The following is a 24,272-nucleotide window of genomic DNA, read 5'->3' as shown; positions in this document are numbered from 1 at the left end:
TCTGCATCGCTGTCGTCAAGCTCAGGTCAGTGTGAGGACGGACAAGGAGAAGAGACGTACAAATCCTCTTGTTTAAAACATACCGCAGGAATGGTAGGCCTCTTGATGGTGAGTTGTTTTGAACAGAAAAACAACCTGTCAGAGTCGAGGGAAAAAACACAATGTTTTACATGACTATACATACTGTGGCCTTTAAGGTCACAGAGAGAGTAGGGATGAGAGGGGGCGTGGGAGGGGAGAATGGGTCCTTCATGAATCTTCAGTGAGAGCCTGATGCAAAACACCAGCTTTTAAATGTGTTTTGGCTGCCATGCAGACGAGTGGGGGCTGCCACAACAGCATCAACATGTGGGAGGAATTTCATTATCCCGATTAATATGGACAATTACTACAACCCTGCTAATCTTCTCCCAGTGCCTGGCGCTGTTGAATGAGTGAGTGAGTGAGTGAGAGAGTGAGTGAGTGAGTGATTGAGTGCCTTTGCACCTCTCCATCCTTGACGCGACCTCACATTGCCATGACGTATTTACCATTCTGACGTTGTTATGGCAACCACAGCGAACCAGGAATCTGGAGGAGGGTGTATGAGTCATCCTTAGTGACTAGTGGAATGGTGCCTTCCCACAATGCAACAGAATCACACTGAATAGATCTGAAGTGGAGCTTTTGTGTGATGGAAAGGAAGAAGCTATAAAGCCGGATAGTTTTTTTGACTTGTTGTTTTTCTTTTCAAATTAATTATAAACCAGATAAACGCATCGAACCATCATCTGTGATATTTGCTGAGGTGGTATTTGGTTGGAGTTAGACGGAGGTAAAAACGTACTCTTAGATTCTGAACTCTGCACTCAATCAATCCAGATCATTTAGTTTGAGAGTGAAGAGGAAAGGGATCAAGCCTGGGTAGGTTTAGGGTTAGATCAAGCCTGGGCAGATCATGTGCAGAACATAAGGAGGAGGATTTATCCAATGAGTGACTGCTGATTAAATCCCTGTCTGCAGCTGACTGGGCCATAACTGGGCCAGAACTGGGCCAGCAGTGGGCCAGAGTTCGTTGGTACACGAGGACCCATCTCAAAACCACTCGGGGGAGATTCAAAGTGCGCTTTATCAAACTGGCCATGATAGCTGGCAATAAATGTATTGTTTTGCTCTGGAAAAGTGTAGACCCTCCGTCATTCTCCATGTGGCTCAAAGAAATGTCCTCATACATGGTGTCGGAAAAAATTATGTTCAACCTTAAAAGGAAGCCACATCTCTTTGCTAAATGTTGGTCTGGTTTTAAGAACTATATATTTACTATGCCACGGCCAGATGTGGGTTGACCATTGTATGCAGATGTACTGATATGTAATTAGTGTTTATCTTGCCAAATATGCATCTTTACTGCTTATATGTGAATTTACATTGTTTGTTTGTTGTTTTTCCTTTTCCTGACTTTATTGTGTTGGATGCCTGCCTGTCTAGGAATATGGGGTGGGAAGAAAGGTTTTAGGGATGGGAGGGGGGGGGGGGAGGGAGGAGGTCATCCTTGTTCTTTGTATCCCTGGAAATCTCTATAACCTTGGTCTATGATCTCCTCAAAGAAGTAGGGTGGGGCAGCGGGGTGAAAAGTTTACAGCTGTGTATTTTCATTTGTGATGTCTGTACTACCTGTATGTTGTAAACCGAAAATCAATAAATACAAAGTTAAAAAAAAAAACACTCAGGGGGGAAAAATGATGCTTCTGCTTATGTCTCCAGTCAGTCTGTATCACACAAAACATGAGTTCACTTGCTTGTGCTCCTTCAGGACTTGTGCTCCTTCTACGTCCACGCCGAACCCCCGGAGGGAAACACAGCACTCACTCTGTGCCTCTGTCCGACCCAATTAGCAGGACATGGCGCTGAGAGTCTGGCCGGGCTGAAAATAACACCCATGATGCAATGTTTGGAAACAAAGTGTAACAGCTATTCTTGTTATCGGCAGTTTGGGCACTGGACAAAATAACACCACAGAGTTTAAACACGACATCTCATCTATCACCGTGTTTAAACTCCATGGTGTTTATGATACTGATTGTCCAGTGGATGAAACCACTGCTTTCAAAGCAGAATACATGGGCTTGATTCTGGCCAAAGCAGGATACTTGCCCAAGTCACTTTGGACAAAGGTGTTTGCTAAATATTTATATATTTTTTAGTCTCTTTAGTCTTTTAAATCTCTTCTGTTGTTTTCAAATGTGCTATATAAATTATCGTGACTTGCCTTGACTTAAATGCCTGACGTTTACCTTTAAATTGAAGCAGAAATCATCCCCAATATAAGTAATACATAGATGTAGTCTTGAGATTGCTTCTATACCCTGATGGACTGGTTCAGTGCCAGACTAGGGTCAGACTAGGTTGTTATTGGGCACCTGAGAGGACAGGAGATGGAGTCTCACTAATGGTGCGCTGAAAGCCTTGCTAATTAACTGTTGCTAAAGAACGATTTGTATTCCCAGCCGAGGGGTTGCTGCCTGGGGCGTTCTCTGTAGAGACTGTGTGTGTGTGTGTGTGTGTGTGTGTGTGTGTGTGTGTGTGTTCGGGCGTTCTCTGGAGAGACTGCCATGATCCAGCAGAACTGAAAGCCAACCACAGCTTTGATGAAGCCCAGAGGAGGCTCCTCTGACTGGGGATAATATGTTATGAGACTACGAGTCTATTTTCCTGATCTCTACATCATCCTCTTACCAGTCAGTATGAAGGCACTGTGAGTACGCATCGCAGAAGCAGATGGATATGAAACCAAATGGAAAGACATTAAAATGCATGGCTCTGCGTGGTTTTCATCAACAGAAGTGTTGACAGATGCACAAGTGAATAAGCAGTGTGCCTTAAAATAATCTGAATTCCATATGAGGTCGTAGGTGCCACTGGAACTCTGTAATTTGTCTCCATGGCAATGATGCAGCTCTCCCACTCTGCTAAGTGGACTTCTGTGAAAAATGTGAAAATGTGTTTTTCTGTGAAAACAAACAACACAACTGGGCTTAAAGCTAAAGCAATGTGCCAAAAAAGATCTGGTCTGATATCTAGAATATCTGGTCTGATATCTAGAATCTCTGGTCTGATATCAAGAATGTCTGGTCTGATATCGAGAATATCTGGTCTGATATCTAGAATCTCTGGTCTGATATCGAGAATGTCTGGTCTGATATCGAGAATATCTGGTCTGATATCTAGAATGTCTGGTCTGCTAAGGGTGTCTTTGCCCACAGAGAGATCAAACAGCCCAGTTTCATACACAGAGCTGGAGTGGCTCAGATCCTGCTCCGGCCAAACCAGCCTGGGATTGATTTCCTACCCTTTCTCCCTCACATCAGGTCTCTCATTGATCTCTGCCAGCACGTCCCACTGGTGAGTTACGGCGTCACACCAATCAATGTAGCGGCGCCTCGCCCGCCTCCCTTCGCCCCCTCCTTCAGTGGCGTCCGTCACACGGGGTCTCTTCCTGCTCAGAGTCACAGAGGCTTCTCCATTCAGAACACTGCCAGGCTCAAAGCTTGGCTGAAGAAATACTGTGGAGTGATTTGATCATACACACGTCGACCGACATTTATACTTTGGGTAGAGAATGAAGCTAAATCAACACAGAGAGATTATTAGGTAAGACAATCATCTGAACTGAAAGGACAGTACACACACATAGCACAAAGACTCTACCAGCCAGACTTTACCCTGTGATTACCTTGACAGTCTCTCTCGTTAGTGATAATTAGAGATTGTCCTTTGTACCATGTGCCACTTGGATTTATCTGGGGAACGTCAATAACAGCAGTGCTATAATAAGCAGACAGTTGAGATTGTGCTTTTTTTATTGTTATTTAACTTGTCCGTCTCATAGTAAAATCATAGTAAAATCTGAAAAATACCCCGCAAAAAAACAACAACAACAACAAAACAAAAACAACAAAACAAAAAAAACACTGTAAATGCAGGGTGTAAAAGACAAACCAAAGCAAGTAGTTGGCAGTCCAATCTCAGGATAGACAGAAGGAGCTCATCCAGATTAAAAGTGCTGTCATGATGTATTGCTAAAGCATTCCCAGGGTGCATTTGGCTCTGGGGCAGATCCGGCTGTGATCTGGCTCAGATCCGGCTGTGATCCGGCTCAGATACGGCAGACCAGCACCACATGGGGGTCAGATCCGCCTCAGATCCAGCTGCAGCTTGGCATTATATTTCTATATATTTCTATAAGCAAGAACAGAAAATGAAAGCGAATGGGTCCAGATGTGCAGACTGGACTGGGGGCTTTGAAAACAGAACATTCAGAAATACACAGTAGAAATCTGCAAATATCTTTCAAGAAATCGCTTTAAGGACGTGCATAACAATTATTTTGCTCCAATAAAAAATTTGCTATTTCCTATGGTTAAAAATGTTAATTGTTTGTGCTACTAAAATTGAAATGCTTCCAAACAACCTTTTTCCTGTTATTCTAAATCATCTTGTTTGTCTAAAGGTAAAGCTTGTTTGCATACTCTCAGAGACTCTGTGCAGGTGTGGAGACTGGCAGGCAAGGCGTGGGCAGTCTCTGCAGAGCTCTCGTATCGGGATTGACATGACAGCCGTCCAATCAGATTTCATGGCCAACTGAATCCCGGTGGATAAAGAGAGTCCCAGACCGAGACCAATCAAACTGTCTGAAAGTTGACAGGCGCTCTCAGTCTGACCTATGAAAACACTCAGAGCCTAAAGATGACCCCCCCCCCCCCAATAACGTACCAGCACAGAGCTCAACCCTGTTGACGCATGCCATGGAACAAACACATTAAATCAACCAAATGACTGAGATGAACACAGAGAGCCATACGAGAAGAACGACATGCTGAGGAACAGGAGGGCATCTTCGCCAGGCTCACCCTCCAACACCTTTAGCTCATAGTGTTAAAGTCACCAGGCTCGTCCTCCAACACTGTTAGCTCATAGTGTTACAGTCGCCAGGCTCACCCTCCAACACCGTTAGCTCATAGTGTTAAAGTCGCCAGGCTCATCCTCCAACACTGTTAGCTCTCGGTGTTACAGTCGCCAGGCTCGTCCTCCAACACTGTTAGCTCTCGGTGTTACAGTCGCCAGGCTCACCCTCCAACACTGTTAGCTCTAAGTGTTACATCTACACATCTGTGCAGTTATGTCATATAGAGGGTGTCTGATGATGGGGGAATATCATGACAATGGCTGAACTGGAGGTGGAAATAAACCGTTCCCTGATTTCTACCTCCATGTTGTTTTTCTGTATTTTTCAGACAGACAACTTTTTTTTATTTTATTGTGTACTATTTGTCATCCATGAGAGTGAATTAGCAAGTGTGCTTCATGTGGAAACGTCTCAACCTCGCTCCGCCCCGGTTCTTCATCTTTCCCCCTCCTTTTCCCCGTTTGAAGTAATGACATAAGACTGAACTAAAGCCAGAGAAAGTGATGAACTGACTCAGCCTTGGCTCAAGCGAGAGCATAGATGGAGTGAGCCAGTGAGTGGGGGGTGGGGGGGGTGAAGGCATCTGTAGTCAAGACAACAACATATTTTTCCTCTCCCTTCTCTCGCCCTTGAGTCAACCTCTTTCCCCTCTACGCTGAAGCCTGTCAGAGTTCGTCCCCCCGGGGACGCCGGGCGTTCCTACATCACCGTGCACTTCCCCTTCAGCTTGTCTGCTCGCTTCTGCTTGCTGGAGCGCTTGCCGTCGATGTTCAGGCTCATGTTCCTCTTCTTGTCCAGGTTGAGCAGCTCCTGGAACAGCTCCTTGACATTGTGGTTGGTCTTGGCCGAGGTCTCCATGAAGGCGCACTTCCAGGCCTTGGCCTGAGCCTCTCCGTCCTTGGTCTCCACCTCCCTCAGCGGCTCGTCGGTCTTGTTCCCCACCAGCATGATGGGGATGTTCTCCATGTTGCCCTTGAGGGCCAGCACCTGCTGGTACATGGGCTTGAGCTCCTCCAGCGACTGCTTGCTGCTGATGGAGTAGACTAGGATGAAAGCGTGGCCCTTGGAGATGGACAGGCGCTGCATGGCGGGGAACTGGTGGCTGCCCGTGGTGTCGGTGATCTGCAGCGTGCAGACGCTCTTGTCACAGCTGATCACCTGGGTGTAGGTGTCCTCCACCGTGGGGATGTAGGTGTCCCTGAAAGTGCCCTTGACGAAGCGCAGCACAAGGGAGCTCTTGCCCACGCCGCCGGCACCAAACACCACCACGCGGTAGTCGTTGCTCTGTTCCGGCATCTTCAGCCTGGGGGTGATGTGCTTTTTGTTCTTCTTTTAGTTTTCTTTTTCACCCTCTTCTTCCTGAGGTTTGACAGACAAAAATAAACTAGATGAACAGGAGACACATACATAAACAAGGGCGCCTTGAGACAATTGTATTGTTTTGCCGCTATATTAATAAAATTGAATTGAGTTGAATTGAATTGAATATAAAACAAAACACATTTAGTGTATGAATCAACTAACTAAGGATTACAAGGATACATTCATAGGTTTGTGTATATTGTAGTTAATGGAAAATGGAGCATTTAGGGTCGTAGTTCACACAATTGCAAGCTGAGGCAATTCTGAATCTGCTGTAGTGTATTGTGTGGATGCTGTAGTGCAGTGGTTCCCAAACTTTGTACAGTCCCGTACCCCTTCAGACATTCAATCTCCAGCTATGTACCCCCCTCCCTGTTTTGTTTTCATGTTTGTAACCTCCGCCACGCCCCCTCCCCCCGCGCACATATTCAGCCTATAACACTTGAAACTGTGAAATTGTCAGGGAAGGTCACTAACCTACCTGTAGCTATTTTTGGCAGTGTAATTATTTCGCTGAATATGGGTAAACATAAGTATTTTTGGCAATGCAACTTGGCTATTTAAGACTATTTAAGATTTCATGTCTATTTATAGTTCACTTTGAAAACGCAAATCAACTTTTCTCCCCGCGTACACCCTGAACCACTTTGCGTACCCCTGGGGGTACGCGTACCCCAGTTTGGGAACCGATGCTGTAGTGTATTGTGTGGATGCTGTAGTGTATTGTGTGGATGCTGTAGCAAGGAGGCATCTCTAAGCCTTTGTGTGATAGAAACACCACTGCAAACTGCCCCCTCTCTCAGGAAGAGATACCCGATAGATTATCATTAATCTGTACAAGATGCCTCAGAGATTGCTCATTGATCGGTCTCCTGAGGGGCTGTTCTGCTGAAGTAAGCACATCACATTTAAAGCTAAAACATCTCAACAGGCAAAGGCCAGGGCTTAAAGAGAAGCAATTACAATAATGATGGTGCTTATAGAGGAAACAGAAATAGGACTAGAAACAGGAAATTGGGATACAGAAAGTGATGACTACATGAAAAAGAATACGAGTCCTGTACATGAAATATGGAGAATGATTTCATAGTTGCCATTGCACAGGACATCTGGCGGTGTGATCTGTTTTAATACACAATGTGTAGGGGTGTATCAAGACGGGCTCAAATCAAGACTATTCGGTCCTATTCTGCTGTTGTCAGCAACAGTCACCGTCCATTCATAGCTCATTCATCTCTCTATGCCAGAGGCAGGGCCATCCATCAACCACACACTGCATAAAGTAAGACCTCTAGCTAGCACCGACCTCAGGAGATCTGGAACAGAACCGGCCCAGAAGTCAGCAGCTGTTCTGGTACATGTTTGGGTTGATGTCATGAGAATAAAGGTCTAAACACCACCACTACAACAAACACTGCCATGAGAATAAAGCAGAGAGGTAATAGCTCTACTGTTGAGCTTCATCTCTCCACACACTGAAACAACAGGATGGGAAAGTAATTGATCAATCTCACGTCCAGTCAGTCACACCCAGAGGTAGGGGACACATACACATTGCAAATTGCAAATGTAAAGGGATTTTGGATTTACTATGGGAGAAATGTATACTAGTGGCATGTGCTCAGGATGAAGGGTAAATGTAGGGCTGCCTTGGAGGGGGGAAGGGGGGTTCATGGAGGGCGGTTCCTCCTACAGGCAGCAAAGGGAATTGCTTTGGGCACAAAAGCCTGAGGGATGCGTGGACCTTGGATTTTAGCTCTTCCACGAGAGGTACAGACGCGACCAACCCCCAACCGCCCCCCTCCGAGTTCGTCCTTAATGCATTCATTCAAAAATTCACGTGGTCACCTAAGGCACCAAGCAAGATAAGGCTGCCACTGGCCATGTCAGTTTATGCTGTAGACCAAGCCTAAAGACATCTGATGTGTTAGTTTAACTGTCTGTGCAAGAAAATGGTGTTCATTTGTTTTTTGTGCTGTACATGTTGTAATTGTAAATTCCCCAACACCCTAGCAGTACCATAGATATCTCCTAGCAGTACCCTAGATATTTTCTAACAGTACCTTAGATATCTCCTACCAGTACCTAAGATATCCTCCTAGGAATACCATAGATATCTGGGATTAAAAAATAGCCTTGTCTAAAAATAATATCAATGGGGAACAAACTTACACTAGATATTCACTAAACCAAACACAAACTTTGTTAAAAAAAATACCCTCACTTCTTTGCTGTTGGGCTTACTGTAAGAGAATGCAGTTCATGTGCACAGACAGGCTGTGTTTGAATGGTAGTAGGGCAGCATCAGGCCGCATGATTGACAGCTCTTCCTGTGATCTCTGACTGTCTCAGAGGGCGATCCGTGCTGACGGCAGTCCACATACCGGCGGCCCACGGTGATTCCATCACTGGCTGCTGGCCACTTCCACGGCCAGTTTGATTGTCAGCTCTTGGCCGGTGCAATCACTGCAACACGGAGCCCAAAGGACCAATGAGAGGACGTGAGACAGGTGTCAGCGGGCATCAGTGGCATCCTGGCTGATTGTGACATAGGGGTCACCCTCACTGGCACTGGCAGTGAAATATAAAACTACCCTTTGATGTGTCTTGGATCTTGACTTATAAACCCAGACTATGACTCGTGCTGTGACTCTCTTGACTTATAAACCCAGACTGGGCGTGCGATGACTCTCCTGGCTCAGTGCGCTGCCGGAGACTCTTCCTCAGAGGGCATCTGCTGAATAATTGCCCCTCTCCCGTTGTGTGTGACTGCACCTCTGTGTGCCCTGCTGCGCCCTGCGTCCCTGAACTTCTCTATTGTGGAGCATTTTTGGAACTCTGGGAGTTCTCAGGTTACTATGGAAACAAACCTTGAGGGCAGGACTGAGACGAAGAGAGAGTGAAGCAGAGAGAGAGGGAGAATGGACGAGAGAGCCGAGGTAGGCTGGAGGAAAAGGTGAGGAGAGTATTGACATCACCTCTGATGACGAACACACCAGTATGTGCTCTGCTTTTTCATTCTCTGGCATTGCTGTGGCAACCAACCTACGAAATCCGCTGCTGAAGCATTGTTGTTCCTATTTTAAGCATATAATGAAAACGATTCTAAACGGCTTCTCCGTGTCACTGCTGAGACCGCTCCAATGTTGCTTTATCTCTAGCGGCTTCATCTACTCCATCTCATTGAGTCTTATGGGAATGATTTCTTCTCAATTTATTCTTATCATATTGTCTACCTCACCACGCACAATTTCCAAATACTGACTCACTATCCTTCAGCTCTCTTTCTACAGAGGTGCGGGGAACCTATTTATCTGTGTGAGGAGCTGACTCTGGTTCTGGAGAGGTATGGGGGGTTTGCAGTGGTCCCCAGGTCTCTCCTATGGGGCTGGGCTGAGCTGGTGTGTGTGTGTGTGTGGGGGGGGGGCTTGCCTGCTGTAATCAGAGCACTGGTGGCCGGTGCCCATGAGAATCCCCCTCTGTGCTGCAGCTTCTAAACAAAACCACCGAACTCTCACTCACACACACATTCATCTGTGCACCACTGAGGAAGAGAAGCTCACACACACACACACACACACACACACACACACACACACACAAACACACAGACACACACACACTCTCACACACACACATTCATCTGTGCACCACTGAGGGAGAGAAGCTCTGTGTTTGCATACAACCAAATAGTTTACCATTCTGGACATCCCATATGGAAAAAGTCAATAAAATGAATATATAGTATGTTCATTTTTATATAGGACATACAATAACAGTGTGTTAACACACATAATTATCCCCCCTTTCATATCCAGTAACATAGAAAATATATATATGTTTTATATATGACCTACCTTGCATGTTGAAAGGCATTATGCCATTTTAGTGTGAAATGTATATGCAAGCTCTTCAGCACAGATTTAACATGCAAGTATTGTACATTACAAGTGTGATTCCTATATGATGTTTACATACCTTTTCCATATGGGTTAAGGCAGTAAGCGTTGGGAATGATGTATTTTAACGACCATTTAATAAATATTCAACAAACTTTTAATAAAATTATCATCTAATCCACACCCTAAACTACTGTCATCAAATTACCTTCACCATAAACTGACAAAATCCCAAACTTTGACTCCAAATCTAAATGTGTCTATATTGCTCATTCTCAGATTGTCAACAGATGGTTTGATGATTAATATTCATAGTTTATTCTAATAAAATGGGACAGATTGCTGCTACAGCTTTGCCTGAATGTGGTGCCTCTAATATTCCCACGCATCAGACGAAGGCTTGCAGGAGCACAGCGTATTTGTGGACATCACTGTTGTAGAGAAGAGTGGGCAGACAAAGGCATATTAACGGGCATCTCTTGGAGATGATTGCATAAGAGGCTGTCCTTGCGTTGCAACAGCTGCTGTCACATTTCCAGTAAGACAGGCAGATCGCAGTAAAGCGGGAAGTGGGAAGTCCGCCACTGAAACGCGCTACATCAGCCTTATGGGAACACTCAGTCAAACCCTTTAGCCTTATGGGAACACTCAGTCAAACCATTTAGCTGAATGCCCTTCCACTTCAACAGGATTTAATGGACTAAAATCCGCAGCACCTACCCAGAAACTCGTGTTCGTACGTGAGAGCCTAGTGTTTCTCGTCTGTTACCTTGGATAAGTTATTTTCACGCTGGTATGGCTAACGGTAGGTTGTTTTATTGACACAGTATTAACTGTGGAAGAGCACACTGAGTTCAATCCACAAAGGCTGCATTTGCTGGGAGATATTTTTACCAACATGAGAGCTGTACACATGAGAGTGTAGTGAAGGCTGACCAGATGTAGGTGACTGAAGATGAGAGGACTTATTTTAGAAAGTAGGCCAAGGACACACACCCCTCTCAACCATTTCTCTGCAACAATCTCTACACTGTGTGGAATCCAAAGCCATTAAAACAACACTCGCTGACTGTTACAAATCAGTGTGTGTGTGTGTGTGTGTCTTTCATCTTTGGTAAAGATACAATCCAGCCACTTCCTGACTATGACAAACAACCATTCCAATCCACTGCACACCTCATAATAACAGATGTTTGTGCAGTGAGCTGTCCCAAGATCCTGCCTCACCACAGAAGAGGGTTTGCTGTGGGGCAGAAGAGGGTGAAACTCCACCTAAACTGCCCTGTGTGGACGTATGACTGAGACCAACACACACGGGCGGAGACAGATTTACTGCCCGGCGTCCGGTGCTGCTGTGCGTATCAACATCACAACACTGGGTCGCTGTCCTGACAAGATAACAGATTCCGGGCGGACGTGTTGACATTGAGCTGCTGGGCCGGTGCCAAAGCGAGCGGAGACTCGGAGGGCCCCGTGAATCACTGTGACATTTCACATCACAGCCCACGCTGGAGTCCCAGCGCCGTGTCAATCGGAGAGTTCAGGGGGAAATAAATAGGCCTCTGTGGCCATCACTCCTCTCACACGACCTACAGGGGGTTGGTGTACGCCAGCAGTGCTCTACTGGACCAGTGCAGAATAAATAAAGTCTAGCGGAGTTAAGGAGGAGAGGAGGAGAGGAGAATCCCTCATGGATGACTGAACTGAGTCATTGTAATACAACTGTTATGTACAAGGTGAGGAAGGTGTAAATTGACTCTCTTCAATACATCTGTGCAATCTGAGTTCAGTCTGCAGTAAATCATCAGGTTTCACTGGTTTTCAAGAGAATAGATTGACAGCCAGTGTTCACACCAGTTTAGATGATTTTCCTTTCTAATGCACAGACCTGATCAATAATCAGACAACTTGACTGTGACTGATGGCGTAAACAGTTGCTCACATTCACAAATTTCAATGAAAATGTGCTACCTTTGAGAAAGACTGAGAACTGAATGAAAAGACATAAGGTTAGCAACCTCTGATAATTAATTAAAAATGACATGCCTACTCGTGTCCACAAGTCTAGAGCGTTAAAATGATTGTGGACACTTACAGGAGAATGTTATGAGAAACTTAATAGCCATTGTTTTATGACCCTTCCATGTTATCTTAAGTGTAGGTAGGTCATAAATAAGACACAAACACACGGCAACTTCAGCGCCTATTACTCCCGCACAGAATCCCCGATCACGACCACATGCTTATACAACCCTAACGTGGGCAAATACTACGTCAAACCGGCAGAGCACCTCATAATGACTGCGCGCCCACACAGCTAACGGAGACGAGGCTCATCTTCTGTGACTTTAATCACAGTTAATCGACACGCACAACATCCACGCATCAAGTTAATCGGAAACTTTAAGACGGGTCCTTTTACGCCCTTTTACTGTCCTTTGAGCTGCTGTTTAGGGCTTTTGCAGAGCGCTTAATGTTGCGCATCCTCTTGGATATGTTGGGAAGCTCATGCAAAGCAAGTCACGATAAATGAACGAAGACATCCTCCGCACACCAGCATTCCATACACACCCAGTGACTAGGATACTAATCCTCTCTAGGCTGTTTCCAGTTCAGTGGATCTGGGTTTATAGGGACCCCATAATGGACACAATAGCGTACTCGGTGTAAAAACCCGACCACTGCATTTGGACTGTAGCCTACACGAACACCTCATTAGAGCCGAAATGCCTGTGCGCACCGGAACTCGACAAAGGGGCAACTATTGGAAAGAACACTGTGGTGCTGTGTTTGTGCTACCTTTAAGAAAGACTAGATAACTGAAGCTGGTCCCTGATACAGCTACCCAGATCACTTCTTATTTCAAATTCAGAGAAGGCAACATAGCAGCATCACCTGTCTCCGTACACTGGTACATGCTGCACGCTTGTCCCACTCCCAAAACAAAGGATTGCTCAAGGAAAGCAACAGTCTCCCAACAAATCCGCAAACCGCTACTGCTTTATGGGATGGATTAAAGATTAAGCACTGAAACAACTGAGAGAGGATGACAGCGATTGCAAGCGTAAATAATCTGGAGATCTACACTGGAAATGAATACATAGTTGATAGTTGAAACATGTCATCTTACCTGAAGATTGTGATGCGCTTCCTAAATGCCGCACTTCGAATAGATGTCAGTGAAGGAAGTTATTGGAACGCACGAGCGTCAATCCCGTCTCTGAGCACATCACATTTGTGAGGGAGAGCGCGCTGTGTGAATGTGTAGCCCTCTTCAGTGCAGGTCGTTCACTCTCTCTCCCTCTCACTGTTTCCAGATTTAAAACGCCAGATGCCGTAGATAGGCGGTGCTGTTTTATTTTCCTCTCTTCCCACCGAAGTCCCTCGCCAGCGAGTCCACTGACGTAGGCAGGGAGCCCTTGCGCTTTAACCGCCCCCGCGTCCGTTGTCTTTCACTGAAGAAAATGTCTCCAGTTGATTGCCAAGGTTACTTCGTGTGCGACAGGCACGTTGATTCCAATTATGGATTATCATTGTTCGGCCCGCAACTGAAACACCTCATCTGGCAATATGACTGACGCACTTCATTCCTAGTTGCCATGACAGTGTCATGCAAATGCATTGACTTTGGTTGTTTGTATATTTTTATGGACAATTTAGTTTATGAAATGAATGCAACTAACAAAACACAGACACTTTTTCTTCACATGCTAGACCACCCATGGCATAAAATGTAAATCATTAGAAACCTGCTTCTATAGGTGTCCAGAAGTCTATACGCTTTTATAGGTGTCTAGGAATGAATTTTTCCCGGATGGGGTAGGCCTCAATATTACCCTAATTGTTGCCCTAGGTAGGGTAGATTCATCTCTAAGTGTATGTGTCCCTCTAGCGGCTGCAGGAGTCACTGCTCTGTAGGACAACACCCTTCATTCAAGAGCGTGTTCATTGTTGTGTAGGCCGGGCCCACTGTAACCACGTCCGTTTATTCCAACCTGCAATATGTTGTAATAATTTACACATATTTTAGGAAAATATGGGAGAAGGCAAAAACAGACAGTGTTTTGTGCACGTAGTCAATCGTCCTGTTACCCTGAGTCATAAGCAAACTGTAGGCCAGGCCTACATGTGAAATATAACTATTCTGTGCAAAATTGACCTTTTCGCCCCCTCCGTGACAAATGGCTCATTTTGATTGATCTAGACATGCTGGCGCGTCAGAACATATATTTTGCAGACAAAGATGTGCGCGCCAGATTTGCCCTGCATCTAACTGATTATTAAAGTAGCCTGTATTGATAGACCTGTTGGCCAATGGGTAGCGGCATAATTATAATAAAAATTATACAGTTCGATGCAGTCAATGTATGGATGTTACATATGAAAATATAGAGTTTTCTGTTTGCACTTTTCAATTTCAATAAGGCCTACAACAATTGCAGTGGTTTCATAATTAGCTAATCTTAAGTAATGACTCGTAATGGTGAGGCTCTAATTACTGATTATACGCTTACATACAGGAACATATATTGGTGGCCAAACATAAACACAACTTTATTTTAGATAACAAATAAGTGTCTAATTCTAGAGTCTCTGCCTATTGAATTTACGTGTTGCACGGTCGACATCAAGGTGAGGCGAGGAAGACAGAGAGAGGGAGAGAGAGAGACGGAGAGGGAGGGAGGAAGAGAGAGACTACACCACAGCTTCACAGTCACACATCACAGCGCACAGCTAGGTCCGCCATCCCCATAGCGATAGCCCTAGATCCACGCCCTAACAAAACGACACATCTTCTACAATGAGGTAAGTTTCCGTTCACTAACTCTATTGCATAGAGCTTTCTTCTGCCATCGGTGCTATTCTGCAGGTATGGATAGCTCCGCGTCGGTTAAAAGTGAGCTTTGTTTCGCGGTCTGTCATGGAGACGGTAGCGATCGCTGGGAATCTCGAGAGTGGTGCTGATGCGAATACTAATAGGATGGGAGAACACTCGAGGTGGAGGAATATGACGTGCCTATGCTGCTGTGGCCCTAAATCGGATTATTGCAATTATCTGTATAATATATCCATTGATGGTATGATGGGAAACGTATGTGTAAAATAATAGCAGGGACAAAAACACGTTCTTGACACAGGCAAATGGGCAAGGTCGACGGCCAAACCGTGGGTGGCTATCGGGAGTTGGTATAATTAGCTTATCGATAGCTTATATTAATTTGGTTTTCCCGGCGCCTGATTTCTTCTCTGTGGCATAGATCTTATTGTGTTATTACAACCCTCTCAGGTCAATGAAGCCATGTACTCACACGCACAGAAAAATAGAGACGGTCTCCATTGCTGGCGTGATGCAGTCTCGGTCCCTTAGCATCATCTCGAAGCAGACACAGGCTACATCAAATGGTTTTCGTGTTGGTATTCGAGAGCACCAAAATGCGTTGTTCTGTGGTATAAACCATACAGTAAATCTATGCATTTAAAACGAATTATTGTTTGGCGTTATTTTTACTTGAACCAATTGGTTTAGTGCATCATTTAAGAGGTATTATCTTTGCCTTACTGCATTTGCAATAAAAGTAGCCTAGTATAAATTCCTTCGCACAAATGTACTGTCGATTGTTACAAAATGGTGGCTGTTTGACCCTCTCAAAAACAGCACGAAAATGACTTATTAATTGGAATTGTGTTCTAATTCACACATGTGGTGGTGGCATCGTGGCATAATGCATTCTACAGAGGTAAATCACTAATTTAAAAATCCATCTTTTGCCAAAGAGCCTGTTAAGGAGCCACTTTAAACAAAGCAGAAAATAGGGTCAGGCTTGACCATCTTAATGCACTCCCTCTGATGTAGGTAACACACACACACACACACACACACACACACACACACTCTTTCTCTCTCTCTCTCTCTCGCTCTCTCTTCCCTTACAATGATCTTTGCATTGTGTCATTGAAGAATTTGACATTGAAGTATACTGTAGCTGTTTTGCCTGTATATTTCCCTGTCAGTGGCTATACCAATCACACTGCTGCTATACCAGTTTGCCCTATTCCCTTATGCTACTGTCACACCATTCAAACTGTGAGTATACCAGGTAGTTCTATTTCTTCCTGTGTTGGTCATAGCATTCGGACAGCGAAATGTACCGTTGTTATAACAACCCCCCGTAATAGTCCCATAGCATTCAGGCTCTTCATGTTTTTGCCTGTAATGGCCATGGGGTTCAAACTGGGGCTAAACCAGGCTGTTCTATTTCTGCCTGGAATGGCCATAGCTTTCAGGCTGTGAGTGTGTTGGTCTCAGCATGCAGGTTGTGTCTGTGTAATGTGTTTCTGTTAGTGTTTAGGCTCTGGCTGCAAGGTGTTGGTCACAGTGTTCAGGCTGCCTCTGTAATATCTTGGAAATAGCATTCAAACTCTGTGTCTGTAATGTGTTGGTGTTCAGACACTGAGACTTTGACTGTATCTATCTGAGTTGGTTCAGGTTGTGTCTGCATTGTGTTGGAGAGCCCCCCCCCCCCCCCCCCCCCCCCCAGGCCTGTAATGGGTCAGAGAGCAGCAGGGTGAATCAGCCAGGTCTCCGCATCACCAATCCCCAAAAAGCCCCACAGATGGAGGGGCCTCTTACATAAGCTTATATAATTTGTTTTGGAAGGAGACAAGGGCAACTACAAGTTATTCATTCCTCAGTATTTTGTGTAGAGAAATATTAGTTTTAATGTTACGAGTTGTAGTCAGTTACAACGTTGGAGAAATGTGGATATTGACATTCTCAGAGTGACGGCTCTTTGAATGAGGGCAGAGGAAGATAGAGAATTAGATTCATAGCAGAAGTCCATTTTCTGGAATCCTTTCAAGATTATCTTGTGTTGGACAGGCACCCAGTCAGCTACTCACAGTGTTTTGGTATGAGGGGGGGGTTCTAATCCTCTAAGCACTTTCGAAATGCTTGGGGAAATAAAACAACATAGTCACATCCTGCTTGTTTGATTGACAGAGGCCATCTGTGTTGTTGCGTAAAAGATTTAATGTTGATCTCATATTGAAAGCTGATAAACTGAGAAGATTGACTTTATTTGGTAATCAAATCAAATTAGGCTAATGCAATTAAGAGCACAGATTGATACTCCTCAGTGGTACAGATTGTTACTGCTCAATAGAGTTCTGCCCCATAGAAAATGTTGCCAACATTCTGACAATTGTTTGAAAAGATTATTTCTGGTATTGTGTTCCCCAAATGTGATGGGACACGGTGAACCTCCACAGTTAAGATTTTAAATCTTCATTCGAGATTAGCATTGATAGCGCTCTGATCATTGTAGTCGCGCTTTTACTTGCATACAGTAGAATGTATTTCTTTCTTTTTTTTTTATCTGCTTCAGTGGTGTATTAAACAACAATTCTATTACAGTCTCCTGACCCGAGAGTCATTCTTGGACTAAACTGAACTTCTTTGTTGCTGCTTTTCAAATGAAAATAGCTAAGTGTGTCGCACTGACAGATCGACAGGGTATCTACTCAGGGTATCTACTGTTTATCACTCCAGCCCCCAGAGGTCAGTCAGTCCCAAGCACAGTGCTGGGCCAGAGAGCTCATACCCCAGCCCAGTCCAGACTCTCAGCAGCAGCACTGAGAGGGTGGTGTTCCCTGATGTGTCCCCTGATGTCCCCTGATGTGTCCCCTGATGGTGTCCCTGTCCCTGCCCATGTCTGCTTGATGAGAGCAGATGCAATGTTGCAGTGACTTTCTGAATTGATGTGTCCCCTGAGGGGCCGTTCCCAGTCAGAGGTCATTTGAGAACTTGCATGCCATCGAGCCCCCCCAGACCCGCAGCACCCAACCCCCCCCCCCCCCCCCCCCGAACCCGTGGCACCCACCCCTGCTGAGGGTGGATATGTTGGGTGTTTTTTTCTCCAGTGAATTCCAGCCCAACCCTGATCATAATACTGTATTGATCTCCCCTTAATGACCTCAGAGAGAAGTGCAAGTCATGGCTGGGATGGACTGATGGGAACCATTACCCCCCACACCCCCACCCACCCTGTCCGTTGTCCTCACTGAACACACCCCACCCCTTCCCCCCTCCACGCTCCCTGCCAGACACCCAACCCACCCACACCCATCCCAGTCCCTGCAGCCCCTACATCATGAGTTCACTCACTGTCCAGTCACATGCTTGGACACATGAGAGGCAGTCACACACGTGTCCCCCAGTCACCCAGTCCACACTGGAGGTGAACCCAGAACACTGACGTCCACCTAAGCTAAAGGCACCCGTGTGCCTCGCCCAATATTGACCAATGTGATCAATACGCAGTCATGTGTGGTGGACTGATTCTGGGGGGAGGGAGTCTCTCCAAAACCTTTCATTTTGGAGAGAGGTTATCTAAAACATCACAGTGAACCTGAACAGGTCCCATTTTAGGCATGGCAACGGAATTAAATGTTAAGATAAGCTACTGTAGATGTGTGAAAAAAGACTGAAAACTCAAATCTATTTTGCATTGTGCTGAGGGAGGCCCTCTATTACCTTGCAGTAGAGATACGAGGCCATGCAATTTTGATGTCCTTCTGAGACTGTGCAGCTCAGGGGAAGGGTGTCCGCGGTTCAGGCTGAATAATTGAGCAGCGTCAGAAGGCACCTCTGATCCTGATGGCTTCCTCTACGCGTAGGACGCTGTAGTGTCTGCCATACTCAGGACCCTCTGACTCTAACCTCACCACAGCGCTTTTACAGGAAAAAGGTGAACGAGTTACCGGACATTTTATCATTGATGAGAGGGAAGATGTGCAGCCTCAGCATAGCTCCTGTGCCTCTTGACTTCGCTTTCAAAAAGCACCAGCCCCCTCGGAGCAGGCTGGCCAAGAGCGCACCAGACACACCAGACACACCAGACTCATTGAAATGAAACCATGCCATTCAATTACCATCAAACTGGTGGAATAATTGCATTGGAGAAATAGTAATCAACAGCCTGGTAGATGCAATTAATGCAGGCTTCTGTTTTTTGATTGCCTTTAGTGATTGTCTGCCATAGCCTGTGGGGAGGTCTTTACCATGACCTACATACACTGCCGACGGTCTTCACAGTCAGCCATGCCTGTTTTATCTTAAACAAAGAACCCATAGAACCCATAGAACAATATAGATATGTACTGCTCTCACAAATGAGAACACATTCTCTGGTTTTTGCATAGTCTTTGGAACGTTAACATCCTCTATTGTTCTTCAGGAGTAGACATCCAGGTCTCAATTACAGTGTTTTCCCCCCTAACATTCAGTTTGTAATTATAGCCATTGCGATTGGGAAACACCAATGGTGCTCTAATTGTGACCTCAATCAGTACGACGCCTGGAAACATAAACAATAAACAATAACAGACCAACACTGAACATATTGGCCGCGCCTCGGAGGAAAACCAGAATGCTCAGTCGCTTAATGGCAGGTGGCGTTGCCGTGGCAACCAGATAGTCTCGGAGTGGATGGCAGAATGTATGTGTGTGAGGATGTGTGTGTGTGTGTGTGTGTGTGTGTGTGTGTGTGTGTGTGTGTGTGAGAGAGAGAGAGAGAGAGAGAGGGGAAATCCACTGGCTCTTTGTTCCTCTCTATCTCCTCGTAGCAGCCGCGTGCTGTAGCACGAACATGCTCAGGATGGAGCGCTGCTCTCCAAATAGAAGCTGTCCCACAAATATCACTTTTGTCTTATCATTTACAATTTTGTGTGTACTCTTAAGATTGTAGGTGATACATTCAGTTCAGTCGTAACACCGAACATGAATTTGCTGGATGCTGTCTGTGTATCTGTAACTTCAAAAATCCAGTGTAAAATGCCTGAATTCAAGCATCCATTTATAACAAAATGGCTGACTCTCCCGCCACCCCCATCATTTTCTTGTTCTTTTATTCTAAGTCTCCCGTCTCCCGCTACGGTGAAGCCTCATCCTGGGTTTCCTGATCTTGATTAGCTTCTTTGTGCTGCTTGGCTGAGCTGGGCTGCGTGGCTGAACGCAGGCTCATTTCACCCAGTCGATGCGTCCCTGCGCTTCAGCCTCTGCTCTGCACACATGAGTGGACATGGAGCTTCATGGGGGGCCATGCCTGGTCATATCACAGCGGGACTCATCCACTAGCCACAGTGCCCGGGCACCTCTGGGGCCTCAATGGGCACAAAGTGGCATCGAGCACGTCTGCCCCGCTGGGCACCTGCGACCGTCATGGTTCTGTGTCTGTTGTGTTGTTTAGGTGTTGTGACCTAATAGTGTTCTGTAATTCTATGAGGTGTTCCGCTCTAGAGAGTGTGTGTGTTTGTGTTGCCTGTGTTGATCAGGCTCAAATGGCGCCTTGGACCACACTGTAGTAGTAATCAAATAACCAGCAGGGGTGGGGGAAGAGCTGGCGTTGGTGAGAGCCTGCAGGAGACGCAGTGTAGTGTGTGTGTGGGTGTGTGTTATGCTGCCGAGGAGACGAAGACACACTCGCTACTCGATATGAAAGATGGCGGCACAGTTTAAGAGCTGAATTTTGCTGCTTAGACTGATGCATCATATTGACAGGAGACACAGGGTCACCAGGTCAAAAGGCACAACGGAGACTCAAACACACACACACACACACACACACACACACACACACACACACACACACACACACACACACACACACACACACATACACACAGAAATATATAGACACATGCAAATACATGCACACACACAGAGTCTACAGCTCAGGGGTGTGACCTTTACTGTAAACTGTTGGGCACAGAGAAAGAAATACTGTGTGTATGTGTGTGGAAGTTGGGGGGTGGGGATCATTTTTATTTCAGCACATCAGTGGCTCCCCCCCATCCTGTCTGCGGGCTCAGCTGCAGCGTTTTAGCACCTTTTTTTCTGTGAGCGCTGGGAGAGACGGGATTGGCTGTTTCCATAGCGACTGCCGTAGAACTGTGCCCCTTTCATTGGCAGAGCTCTCACACTCTCCTGGCTGCCTTCTCTCATGTACCCCCCTTGGGAGAAGATCTCCGCACAGATTACCCAGCTAGCCCTGCGGTATCTCTGACAGCGCACACATAAATATACAAACACACACACACACACAGTAACACAGTAACACACTCACACACTCACACACAGTAACACACACACACTCACTGACACACAGACTGGCTAGCAGAGAGAGAAATGGGAAAGGACAAAAGGGGATTCACTAATACTTCTCCTGACACAAATGTGTCACTGCAATTAAGGTGTCAGCATCAGCAAATGAAGATGGAGGGACACGCATGGCCACAGTCCAGTTACCCGACCGCCACCCTCACACACACACAGACACGCATGGCCACAGTCCAGTTACCCCACTGCCACTTCACCCTCACACACACACAGACACGCATGGCCACAGTCCAGTTACCCCACTGCCACTTCACCCTCACACACACACAGACACGCATGGCCACAGTCCAGTTACCCGACCGCCACCCTCACACACACACAGACACGCATGGCCACAGTCCAGTTACCCGACCGCCACCCTCACACACACACAGACACGCATGGCCACAGTCCAGTTACCCCACTGCCACTTCACCCTCACACACACACACACAAATTTATTCTTTTTGATCAGAGAAGAAACAACAAACCAGGAGAAATGCAACCATGTGAACTCCCTGTGGAATTGTCCACATGGCGTGATAAATCTGCAGAGCATCCATGTTCTGCCATGCCTCCTGCCCTGTGCATGACTATTAATGAGCTCCAGGACCTCCTCCCTCATGTCCCATGAGGATGGGTCCTCAGCATGCCACAGCATCACAACTCTGGGGCTTTATATAGGGGGCCTATAGACGTATATATGAATACGCATTCTTAAATATATGGGATTTACATTTATATGTCTGTATTTCATTGAAGAGACCTTGAGTGCAGAGTTGCCTTCCTCCTATCTGTTTCCATAAGGTACACACAGAGTTGTAGTTATATAACCCAGCATGCTATATGCTTGGTGTCCAGTAGGCCTACACTGATGTCAAAAACACCCCAGGTGCTGAGGGCCAGATCTGGATATGAACAGGGTCGGATCCGATTCAGAGTTAGCTTTGTGCACTGGAGATCACACAGGATGGAAAAATACTCTCAAACGAAGCATGAGTGTTCCTCTCTTTGTGTACTGGCCATTAGTTGAGTCTGTGCATTGATTGTGTGAGGCGCTATTAGTGTTTTGATTGATTAGCCAGGACGCGGGATGAACTTTGCATAACCAGCTGACCTCAGATGTGGGGTGTGTTTCGCAGTAGCCAGCTGTCTGTGTGGTTATTGTGTTTTCATCTGGAGTGAGACCACAGTTTGTGTGTGTGTATGATTCTGGCTGTCTGGCAGCTGTCAGACAAATGATGTGTCTGAACACAAAAAGGGATGTGACTGAACACACACAGGGATGTGACTGTGTTGATTTAGGACATCCAGTAAACCTGAATGTGAGTACTTACAATATATTGGAATTTAGATCTTATCAAATGAATACTGCATGGAAAATAGTCTTTTGGTTTAATAAAATGGGCAAAGGAGATTAGTTTCCTGTTCAAGGATATCTAAGGTTTAAAATGTATGTTGCCCAGGTCCTTGTCATTGGATGCCCTTTAAAAACCTTATGATTGCGTTGAGACATCTTTGATGTATGGTAGCTGTAGGCGTTCTGCTGAAAGGATATTGCCAAGGTCGGCAGAAACAGCTATAAAGTCCTAGAGCCACCTCCCCCATCGAGAGACTCACCTCTGAAGAACAAAGCCTTCAGACACTCACACTCACACACACACACACACACACACACACACACACACACACACACACACACACACACACACACACACACTCACACACTCACACTCACACTCACACACACACTCACACTCACACTCAAACTCACACTCACACTCACACTCACACACAGGCCTTAACAATGAAGAGTAGTGAAATATCATATGTGGGGGTTTGTGTTAATAACGTTAATCAGTCTATTTTTCTCTCAGTTTTGACTCTCTTCATTTTTGTATTCTTTTGCACCCCGTATATTCATGTGAATCTGAATGTGTCACTGAGTTAGTGTGTGTACAGTGAACACCTGGAGAAAAATTCTTCAATTCAGGTGTTTATTTACATCCGTATGACGTTGTTTATTTATATCCGTATGACGTTGTTATCCGTATGACGTTGTTTATTTACATCCGTATGACTTTGTTTATTTATATCCGTATGACGTTGTTTATTTACATCCGTATGACGTTGAGCTTTTGCGGGCGACGTAGAGAAGGTTTGTGTGTGGTGTTATCATTGCTGTCACCAATAACAAGGCGATAGGAGTGTGAATCTGTCCCATCGTGTGTGAGGAGTAGCAGCTCGGACTCCACTGACACACACACACACACACACACACACACACACACACACACTAACAGACACATACACACACACACACACACACACACACACACACACGCTAACACACACGCACACATACACACACACACACAAATGGACTGGCCTTATTATGCAGGAAAAAAGAGTGCTAAGGTTTGAAGCGTAGGAAGGCTGTGCCTGCTTTTATCTGACCAGTTAGGGGGACAGTCATTCCCAGGCGACCCAGAAGTAGGTGAACGTGGCTGTCTACCTCGCTCCAGGTTCAGCACCACAGCCTGATTAGACAACAACACTGTTTCGTTTCGTGCCAAGTTTGGAGGATTCGAATCTGATGGACCAACCAGTGACAGTTTCTGAACTGAAAAAGGCTCTCCTGAAAATCACACTTAAATCTGGGGTTTAGATTAGCATTAGGAATTGAACACAAATATTTATATCTATCTTCTTTCTTTTTTTTAAACTCAAATATGTAGCTCTATCAAATACAGACTATTGACAAATGGAATGGCTGTTTTGTTTGAGTAAACATGTCAAATGCAGTGATATATTGTGTCTTCGTCCCTGTGTGAGGCCATAACTGTGTACAACACTGCCTCGTTTGCGATGCTTGCAGACTGTGTTTCTCCAGTCGCACAGACTACACAGA

The 24,272-nt window shown here is 45.6% G+C and overlaps 2 protein-coding genes across 3 annotated transcripts in view; one reads left to right on the top strand and one right to left on the bottom strand.

The window, feature by feature from the left end:
• Window positions 1-3,821: 3,821 nt before the first annotated feature.
• On the bottom strand, window positions 3,822-13,623 carry diras1a (DIRAS family, GTP-binding RAS-like 1a). 2 transcript variants are annotated; one of them, XR_004164427.2, is made up of 3 exons: window positions 13,337-13,623; window positions 4,988-6,304; window positions 3,822-4,899 (listed from the first exon to the last, which is right to left on the bottom strand). XR_004164427.2 is itself a non-coding variant. In XM_031574741.2 (2 exons), the coding sequence occupies exon 2, from the start codon at window positions 6,239-6,241 to the stop codon at window positions 5,645-5,647; it is 597 nt and encodes a 198-aa protein (XP_031430601.1). In that variant the 5' UTR covers window positions 6,242-6,304; window positions 13,337-13,623; the 3' UTR covers window positions 3,822-5,644. The 2 variants fall into 2 exon arrangements, 1 of the variants encoding a protein (XP_031430601.1); XM_031574741.2 differs by having other exon boundaries at window positions 3,822-6,304.
• Window positions 13,624-14,691: 1,068 nt separating this feature from the next.
• The window catches only part of apc2 (APC regulator of WNT signaling pathway 2), a 31,788-nt gene continuing 22,207 nt past the window's right edge, over window positions 14,692-24,272 (top strand). Inside the window, exon 1 of the mRNA XM_031574738.2 lies at window positions 14,692-15,012. The gene's annotated coding sequence lies outside the window, so the exon portion shown is untranslated. The remainder of the gene's footprint in view (window positions 15,013-24,272) is intronic.

The sequence above is a fragment of the Clupea harengus genome, chromosome 10 (assembly GCF_900700415.2).
Source record: "Clupea harengus chromosome 10, Ch_v2.0.2, whole genome shotgun sequence".
Taxonomy (NCBI): Eukaryota; Metazoa; Chordata; class Actinopteri; order Clupeiformes; family Clupeidae; genus Clupea; species Clupea harengus.
This window is presented reverse-complemented; position numbering and strand designations above follow the sequence as displayed.